Raw genomic sequence first — 10,073 nt, forward strand, 5'->3', positions numbered from 1 at the left:
AAAAAAAAAAAAAAAATTAATTAGAATTAAATAAAAAATTCAGTCACTCTAGCCATATTTCAAGTGCTCAACAGCTACATGTGGCTAACAGTTAACATGCAGGACAATGCAAATACAGAACACTTCCATCACTGCAGAAAGTTCTACTGGACAATGCTGTTTTAAGTTTTCTGGATACTGGTTCTTTTTCAGTTATTTAGGTTACAAATATCTTCTCCCACTTTGTGGCTTGTCTTTTCAGTTTTGTTATGGTGGTTTTTGAGAAAAAGTTCTTAATTTTACATAGTCCAATTTACTGATCTTATGGTTACTCCTTTTTGGTGATTTTAGTGACTTAAGAAAGCCTCCCTATATCAAGATAGGGAGAATTTTCCAGTATTATCTTGTAAAGGTGCTACAGTTTTCTCATTTCACATAGGCCTTTAATATACCTGGAACTGATTTTTGTGTCCAATGCAGTGTGCTTTACATGTGAATAAGGAACTGCACTAGTACTACAACCCACAATGCCACCTCCACCCTATGCCTTCTCTCCATATATGTGTGCCTGCATTTCAGCTCCCTATTTACTCTGCTCATCTAGAAGTCTATCTGCATGCAAAATCACCCTTTTAATGACTATAGCTTTACATAAGTCTTCCCCTCCTAATAGAGCAAATCTTCCTACCACATTCTTTTTTTGAGAATATTTTGGATTCTTACTTAGCCCTTTATATTTGGATATAATGTTCAGAATTAACTTGCTGACTTTCAAACATACACACAAACCTGCTTAAATGATGGATGAGCTGAATCTACACACCAGTCTAAGATGGGAAGAACTGACATTTTTGTAGTATTTCTCTTAGCCTCAGGAAGGGAATGTGCCAGGCTATTCTGTAACTATAAAAATAAAATAAATCCTGGGAGCAATGAAATTTGTACCAAGTCAGAACTACAAATTACAATCGATACCTTTGAATTTTATTATTTAATATTAGACACTTTATTGCCCCGTCCTTCTTAATAAAACACGAATCACAAACAGTTTAAACTTGTTAAAATCTAAAGCCAAATTTTCAATCAATTTTGTAAAATAACGTAATTCTTAGGAACACTTTAATATGCTGGCCTTACCTTGAATAAGTGGTATGTAACGTGCTAGGAGCTTTGCTCTTTTCTTTTCATATCCTTTTTGAGTGATGTCACCTAAATCAAGAAGAGAAAAAGAGAATTAAATTTATTTTAATGTTCAAATATGTTTAAATTTAAAATTAACTCATAATCTGAAAAAACTGAAAACAACCCTAACGTCCTTCTATTGGGGACTGTATTAAACTATGATGTATCCACCAATAAAAAAGGAACAAATATTGATAAACACACAATCCAGATAGATCCTATATGTATTATGCTAAGTGAAACAAGCCAGACTTAAAAGGCTACATCCATTCCATTTATATGGCACTCTTGAAAAGATAAAACATGGGGACAGAAAACAGATCAGTGGTTGTTAGAGCCTGGGGTGAGGAAAGTGCTAACTCCAAAAGGGAATGAAGGAATTCTGGGAATAATTAAACTATACTATGTCTTGACTATGATAGTAGTTAAACAATCTTACACATTTGTAAATAGCTCATAGAACTGTACACCAAAAAGGTTGAATTTTATTGTATGTCAATTATATTTCAACTAAAAAAACCTGGCAGAAAGCCTGACTCTGAGGCTACACCCAAGCTGCAGACTCCATATCTGCATTTTCTCAGATGTGCTGGGAGTGGTACCTGTGCAGAGCCAAGTGCAGAGTGTTGGTGTGAGAACACCAGGAATGGAGCACCTCGAGCAGAGGGGTGCCCCCATATGATGACTCAGGAAAAAGGACTACTGTTCTGATAAATTATAGTAGAAAAGAAAAGCCTACAATGAAATCAAACCACCCGGAAACAAGGTAGGAAATACATCCTCATATAAGCACTTATCTAAGCACAAAATTAAGTTTCCTCTGGTGGCTCATTGCCTAAGACATTTTGACTGCTAACCAGAAGGCTGGTGGTTCAAACCCACCAGCCACTCCTGGGAAGAAAGACTGGGCAATCTACTTCTGTAGTGATACTGCCTCAGAAACCCAAGGAAGGGTCGCTATGAGTCAGATCTGACTCGACTGGCAGTGAGTTTTTTCAGTCAAGTTACTAGTTTGTTCTCTAGATGAAGGCTCTTCAGTAGGAAGTTTCAGTGTTTTTAAGTACCCTCCCCCCATAAACAAACAGACCTGTAATGCTAAGGGTAATCAAAAGATATCAAGGCCAGAAACAAGGTTCAAAGCTGTCTCCTCTTATGGAAAAAGGGTAACTAAATTGTTTTTGTAAAAGTAGCTACTGTCCTTTACTGGTGCTTAACCAAGTATTTCCTTTAGCTAAATTCTTGAAAGTAGTATTTTCTGTGTCAGGACTGACATATTTTAGTGTCTCATATCTCCTATTTCCCACACTGCAAGTCTTTGGATAAGTACTAATATGTCATCCTACATAAAAGCCTGTGGCCAGGGATACACGAGATCCTGTGAGACCATGCGGTAGAGGTGCTCTGGGTCCAGGACAGAGCTTTAAACTGTAACAGAAATGAAAACATACACAGGTATGTGTTGCTTAATGTCCGTTTGAACAATATCTGATTGCATATGTGTTCATGGTCCCATAAAGTTTTTGTTTTTAAAGGAAAAGCAGCTGTCCTATTATTATTTTCCCCTGATGGCTTTAAAGAACCCAAACACAGACTCTTGCAGCACTAGACCATGAGTGGATACAGGTGTAAGTGGCAAAGGACATGGCTCAGGGTACAAGCTCTTGGGCTTGGGCGTGTAGCTGATGTTGACTTCCCCGGCTCCTCAAGTGGGCAAAAAAGCAAGCAGAGCAGGGTATGTGCGGCAGTTAAGGTTGTGTGTCAACTTGGCTGGGCCTATGTGAGTGGCTGCGCAGCTGGTGGTAGTTATTCCCCATGATGAGACTGGCAATCAACTCCATGGTGGGATCTTCCACAAGAAGCTGAGTAGCTGCTTTAGGGATGTGGTCTGCTTCCCAAATATAAGCAGCAGCTTTGGGAATGGTCTGTAGTTTATGGCACACCTGAACCCTGCATGTTGCCAAGTTGTTGTTCAGCAGCCTGCCATGCTCTGCTGATCTTGGGACTTTTAATGGACATGAATTAGGGGCCTGCCATGTTATTTGGTAACATTGGGACTGTGCCTTTTTACATGTCAACCTTGGGTTTGTCAGCCTCAGCAGCCAGCAGCTGTCTGAGTGAAGAAAAGCCTCCAGCTTCAGTGGGCCAGAAGCAGGAGGCAAAGCTGAAGCCCAAGGCTGAGGGGCTCTTCACTCAGCCCCTAGAAGCTGGCACTTTGAACTTGGACTTAAAGCCTCCAAACTGTAAGAGAATAAACTCCTGTTTGTTAAAGCCATCACATTTGTGGTATATTCTTTTAGAGCAGCACAGAAGTAACCAAAACAGTGTGCTCTGCTCCCTCTCCATTCTCTTCCTCTCCCTTTGCTCCCATCTGCTCCCACCACCAAAATATTGAATGATGCAGGAAGCATCAAAAGAAGTAAGAAAGAATACAGTCACTGTACCAAAAAGAATTGGTTGACATTCAATCATTTCAAGAACCAATGGTTTTGAAGGAAGAAGTCCAAGCTGTACTGAGGGCACTGGTGAAAAACAAAGCTCCAGGAATTGACAAAATACCTTTGAGATACTTCAACAAATAGATGCAGCACTGGAGGTGTTTACTCGTTATGCCAAGAATTGGGAAGGCAAATACCTGGTCAATCAACTGGAAGAGATTGGTATTTGTGCTCATTCCAAAGAAAGGTGATCCAACAGAATGCAGAAATTATCAAACAATGTCATTAGTATCCCATGCAAGTAAAATTTGCTGAAGGTAATTCAAAAACTGTTGCAGGACTATATTGACAGGGAACTTCAAGAAATAGAAGCCAGATTCAGAAGAGGACATGGAAAAAGGGATATCACTAGTGATGTCAGATGGATTTGGCTGAAAGCAAAGAATATCTGAAAGGTATTTGTTGTTGTTGTTGTTAGGTGCCATTGAGTTGACTCCAACTCACAGTATCATGTACAACAGAACAAAACACTGCCTGGTCCTGTGCGAGCCTCACAATCCTTGCTATACTTAATCCATTATTGCAGCCACTGTGTCAATCCATCTTGTTGAGGGTCTTCCCTTTTTTGCTGACCCTGCACTTCACCAAGCATGGCATCCATCCTTCTCCAGGAACTGGTCCCTTCTCACAACATGACCAAAGTAGGTGAAATGAATTCTGGCCATTCTTGATTCCAATGAGCATTTCAGCTGCACTTCTTCCAGGAAAGATTTGTTGGTTCTTTTGGCAGTATATGGTATTTTCAGTATTCTTCACCAATATCACAATTCAAAGGCAGCAACTCTTCTTCAGTCTTCCTTATTCTTTGTCTAGCATTCACATGCATATGAGGCTATTGAAAATAGCATAGCTTGGGTTAGGTACACCTTAGTGATATCTTTGATCCCCAACAGTTTAAAGAGGTCTCTTGCAGCAGATATGCCCAGTGCAATATGATGTCTGATTTCTTGACTGCTGTTATCATGGCTGTTGATTGTGGATGCAAGAAAAACGAAATCCCCAACAACTTCAATCTTTTCCCCCATTTATTGTAATGTTGCTCATTGGTCATTTTTTTTTTTTTTTTAATATTGAGGTGTAATCCATACTAAAGACTGCAGTGTTTGATTTTCATCAGTAAGTGCTTCAAGTTTTCTTCACTTTCAGCAAGTAAGGTTGTGTCATCTGCATATCACAGGTTGTTAATGCATCACTCCTGATGTCATTCTTCTTCATATAGTCCAGCTTCTCAGATTATTTGCTCACCAAACAGACTGAATAAGTATGGTGAAAGGATACTACACTTCCTGATTTTAAACCATGCAGTATGCCCTTGTTCTATCTGAACGACAGCCTCTCTATGTACAGGTTCCTCATAAGACTATTAAGTGTTCTGGAATTCACATTTTTTGTAATGTTCTCCATAATTCGTTATGATCCACATAATCCAATGCCTTTGCATAGTCAATAAAACACAGGTAAACACAGTTCTAAGGAGCTCTGGTGGTGCAGTGCCTAAGGCATTTGGCTGCTAACCAGAGGGTTGGAGGTTCAAACATATCAGCCACTCCACAGAAGGAAGACGGGCAATCTACTTTAGTAAAGATTTACTGCCTTGGAAAACTAACAGGGGTTGCTAATGAGTCAGAATCAACTTGATGACAGTGGGTATGGTTTAACGTATTTCTTGTATCCTTTGCTTTTAGGCAAAATTCATCTGGCATCAGCAATGACCATCATTCTCAATCCAGCTTCCATTTCTGGACGTTCTCTATCAATATACTGCTGCAACACTTTTTGAAATCTTCAGCAAAATTTTACTTGTATGTGATATAAATGATAATGTTCAATAATTCAGACATTCTTCTGGATCATCTTTCTCTGGAATGGGCAAAATTACTGATCTCTTCATGTCAGTTGGCCAGGTAGCTGTCTTCAAATTTCTTGTCATAAATAAGGATGCATCTCCAGCAATGCATCCATTTGTTGAAACATCTCAATGGGTATTCTATCAATTCCTGGAGCCTTGTTTTTTGCCAATTCCTTCAGATCAGCTTTAACTTCTTCATTCAAAGTCATTGGTTCTTGATCATATGCAACCTCTGATTGAATGCCAACAATTTCTTTTTGAGACAGTAACTCTGTATTCCTTCCATCTTCTTTTGATGTTTCCTGCATCATACAATATTTTGCCCACACAATCCTTCAGTATTGCAACTCGCAGCTTGAGTTTTTTCTTCAGTACCTTCACCAACACCACAGCTTAATAGCATCAACTCTTCTTCATTCTTCCTTGTTCCTTGTCCACCTCTCACATGCAAATGAAGCACTGGGTGTGTAGCTGATGTTGACTTTTTTGTTTTCTAGTTCCAGTCTTTGGACATTTCATTATAATACTTCACTTTGTCTTCTCGAGCTGTTCTATGATATCTTCTGTTCAATTCTTTTATCTCATTATTTCTTTTTTTAAAAAATGCATTTTATTGAAATATATTTTATGTACACAAAAATAAAGTGACATGGGTCATTTTTTTTTTTTTTTTTTTTTTTTTAGTGTTCCCTCCTCACCCCTCCCACCCCTGGAAATCAACAAAGAAAGTTTCCCTCGATACATAAACCTTTCCTTGACCATCCACAACAATAAACTAATGCTATATTTATCCTTCTGTGATTGTCTTATTTCACTCAGCATAATGTCCTCCAAGTTTATCCATGTTAGGTAGTATTTTGCAGACTCTACGTTATGCTTTAGTGCTGCCCAGCCTTCTATTGTGGGTATGTATGTGCCATAGTTTGGTCATCCACTCTTCCGTGGATGGGCATGTAGGTTGCTTCCACCTTTTTAATATCGTAAATAGTGCTGTGATGAACATGGGTGGCATATATCCATTCCTGTCCTGGCTCTCACCTCTCCAGGATACATACCTAGTAATGGGATTGCTGGGTCAAATGGTTTCTCCAATTCCAGCTTTCTAAGGAATCGCCATACTGCTTTCCACAGTGGTTGTTTTATCACTCAGTCTGACCAGCAGTGTATGAGAGTCCCAGTATCTCAACATCCCTGCCAACATTTGTAATTTTCTGTCTCACTGAACCTTACCATCAGTGCTGGGATGAGATGGTATCTCATTTTGATTTGCATATCACTGATGACCAATTATCATGACCATCTCTTCATATATTTGCTGGCAACCTGAATATCCTCCTTGGTGAAGTGTCTATTCATGTCTTCTGCCCATTTTTCAACTGGATTGTTAATTCCTTTGCTACTGAGGCCTTGGAATTTGCTATAAATCTTAGAGATAAGTCCCTTGCCAGATATGTAATTATCAACAAGTATGAATTTGTTGCTGTCATTTTTGTTATGTGCTTTCTCATGGTAATGATTTCTTTGTTCCATATAGTTTTCTGTGCTGAGCCCGTTTTGTTTATGAGTTGTGTTATCACTTCATTTGTTTCCACTGTTTTAGTATTTGCTAAATATTTGTGCTGGTCATCTTTTTTATTTTGATGTGAAGGTTTATCATTTTCCTTTGAGGTTACCCTACAATTTGTAGTTTTCTTCCCAAGTTTAGGACAGTCTGTTCTATCTTATAGTTGTCTTGACTTCCCTACCATCTAGAAGTTCTGTAATGACACAGTTTTTTACCCTCTTTTTGCTTTGTGGTTGTCCTCATTTGTCATTGATGTCTCTGCTTCCCTGTTTACAAACTTGTAGGCTTATTTACTTTGGATACTTCCATAGCTGGGTTGGTTTCTGGGTTATGTCACCATGTGTGTTAATGGTCAGCTGTTGTTTGCTGTTGTTGGTTCCCTGTCCAAAGGACTCCCTTTAGCATCTCTTGTAAGATTGGTCTGGTTTTAACAAATTCCCTTAATTTGTGCTTATCTGGAAATGTCCTAATTTCACCATTATGTTTGAGGCACAATTTTGCTGGGTACATAATTCTTGGTTGGAAATTTTTCTCTTTCAGGATGCTGTTTTTCAAACAGAAAAAGGGAACACTGCATGGTTTAAAATCAAGAAGGGAGTGCATCAAGGTTGTATCCTTTCACCATACTTATTCAAACTGTATGCTAAGCAAATAATCCAAGAAGAACATGGCATCAGAATGGGAGGAAGAATCATTAACAACCTGAGATAAGCTGACGACACAACTTTTCCTGCTAAAAGTGAGGATGACTTAAAGTACTTACTGATGAAGACTGAAGAACACAGTCTGCAGTATGGATTGCATCTCAATATATAGAAAACAAAAATCCTCGCAACTGGACCTATAAGCAGCATGATGATAAATGGAGAAAAAGATTGAAGTTGTCAAAGACTTCACATTGCTTGGTTCTACAATCAACACCGATGGAAGCAGCAGTCAGGACATAAGAAGACATATAGCACTGGGCAAATCAGCTGCAAAGGACCTCTTTCAAATGCTGAAGAGCAAAGACGTATCCTTGAGGACTAAGGTGCACCTGACACAAGCCATGGTATTTTCAATCACCTCATATGCATGTGAGAGCTGGACAAGGAATAAAGAAGAATGAAGAAGAGTTGATGCTATTAAGCTGTGGTGTTGGTGAAGAATGCTGAAATTACCGTGGACTGTTAAAAGAACTAACAGGTCTGTCCTGGAGGAAGTGCAGCCAGAATGCTCCTTGGAGGCGAGAATAGCCAGACTTTGTCTCACCTACTTTGGTCATGTTGTCAGAAGGAACAATTCCCTGGAGAAGGATGTCAAGCTTGGTAAGGTAGAGGGTCGATGAAAGAGGGAAGACCCTCAACAAGGTGGACTGACACAGTGGTGGCAGCAATGGGCTCAAGAATAGCAAGAATCAAGAAGCTGGCTCAGGACTGGGCGGTGTTTTGTTCTGCTGTGCATAGCGTCACTATGAGTCGGAGATGACTCAATGGAACCTAACAACAACAAGAAAACATCCCTGCATGGTTTCTATCAAGAAATCTGAGCTTAGTCTTATTGGTTGCCCCTTGTAGGTCACTTTTTGTTTTTCCCATGCTGCTTTCAGGATTCTTTCTTTGTCTTTGGTTTTGATGAGTTTGATGATGATGGCTTGGTGATTTTCTTTTGGGGTCTATCGTGTTTGGGGTTTGTCAGACTTCTTGAATGGATATATTCTCATTTATAATCATACCAAGAAAATTCCATTCCAACAAATCTTCGACGCTTTTCTCTGTGGTTTTATTTGTCTCTTCCTGTTCTGGATTACATGTAGGTTACTCCTTTTGATGGTATCCCACATGAACCTAAGGCTTTCTTCATTTTGTTTTGATCTTTTTTTCTGATTGATCACTTTCTAAATAAGTATTGATATAGCTGCCTTCAATTTCACTAATTCTGTCTTCCATTGATTCATTTCTACTCCTTTGTCCATTTAATGTGTTATCTATTTCTGAAAATTTAGTACTAATCTTCTGGATTTTTGTGTGTAAATTTTGTATCATCTCTAATTTTTCATTTATTTTGTCATTCTGTTCTTGTATTGTCTTTCAAAATTGTTCTAGGGTATTCTCTGTGTTTTTATCCATTTTGTCAGTGTTTTCCTTGATCTGTCTCTCAATTCGGTGAAGATATCTAAATATAATTCTTTTGAATTCCTTATCAGGGAGCTCCAATGCTGCGTCTTCCTCAGGGATGTGTTTTGGGTCTGTATCCTGGTCCCTTGTTTCTCCTGCTTTACCTTGCTTCTTCGTGTAGACTATGATGCTCTGTTGTCTGCAAGGCATTATGATGTTTTAGTATTTATATTTAATTGGTGATTGTACGCTGAAGTGACTTGCTCACAATTTTTGTTTTCTTTGGATTTTATCTAAGTAAGCAGGGTACTGTGCTCCTCTGTTCACTAATTTGCAGCACTTATACACATACCACCTGTCTCCTTTCCCAATGTCAGCCTCCTGTATGTCCCTGCTGTCCCCGGCAAATGGAGCTTATTCTTAGGTCCCTAGAATCCAAGTGAGAATGCTGGGACTTTAAAATCCAAAATGGCCTCCACCTGTGAACATTCAAAATAGCTGTGCCCTCAATCACTTTAAATATTCAAAATGGGCACCGCTTGTAAGCATTCAAAATGACTGTGCTCCAGCCAGCTACCCAGAGGGACCAAGTAGTTGAACCTGTGGGCTCAGGACCATGGTCACAGTGGACATTAACCTCAATTGGCATAACATACTACACAAAACACTGTTCCACCTCCTACTTTGGCAAGTAGCGACTGGGATCTTAAAACCTTGAAAGCTCCCATCTAGATGCAACGATGGGTCTCTCCTCGTCCAGAGCAAAGAAGAATGAAGAAAACCAAAAATTCATGGAAACAATTAGTCCTAGCAACTGGTACACCATCCAATCTGCAGCCTATATGACTATGAGACCAGAAGAACTAGATGGTGCCTGGCTACTACTGTCAACCACTTGGAAGGGGATC

The 10,073-nt window shown here is 39.2% G+C and overlaps 1 protein-coding gene across 1 annotated transcript in view; it reads right to left on the reverse strand.

Moving 5' to 3' along the window:
- Positions 1-10,073, reverse strand: part of DIP2A (disco interacting protein 2 homolog A) — a 210,749-nt gene that overhangs the window by 178,193 nt on the left and 22,483 nt on the right. Inside the window, exon 2 of the mRNA XM_007948674.1 lies at positions 1,117-1,188. Coding sequence (XP_007946865.1) covers positions 1,117-1,188 — 72 coding nt within the window. The remainder of the gene's footprint in view (positions 1-1,116; positions 1,189-10,073) is intronic.

Source organism: Orycteropus afer, unplaced genomic scaffold (genome assembly GCF_000298275.1).
Source record: "Orycteropus afer afer isolate SDZICR_OR568_19922 unplaced genomic scaffold, OryAfe1.0 scaffold00219, whole genome shotgun sequence".
NCBI classification, from domain to species: Eukaryota; Metazoa; Chordata; class Mammalia; order Tubulidentata; family Orycteropodidae; genus Orycteropus; species Orycteropus afer.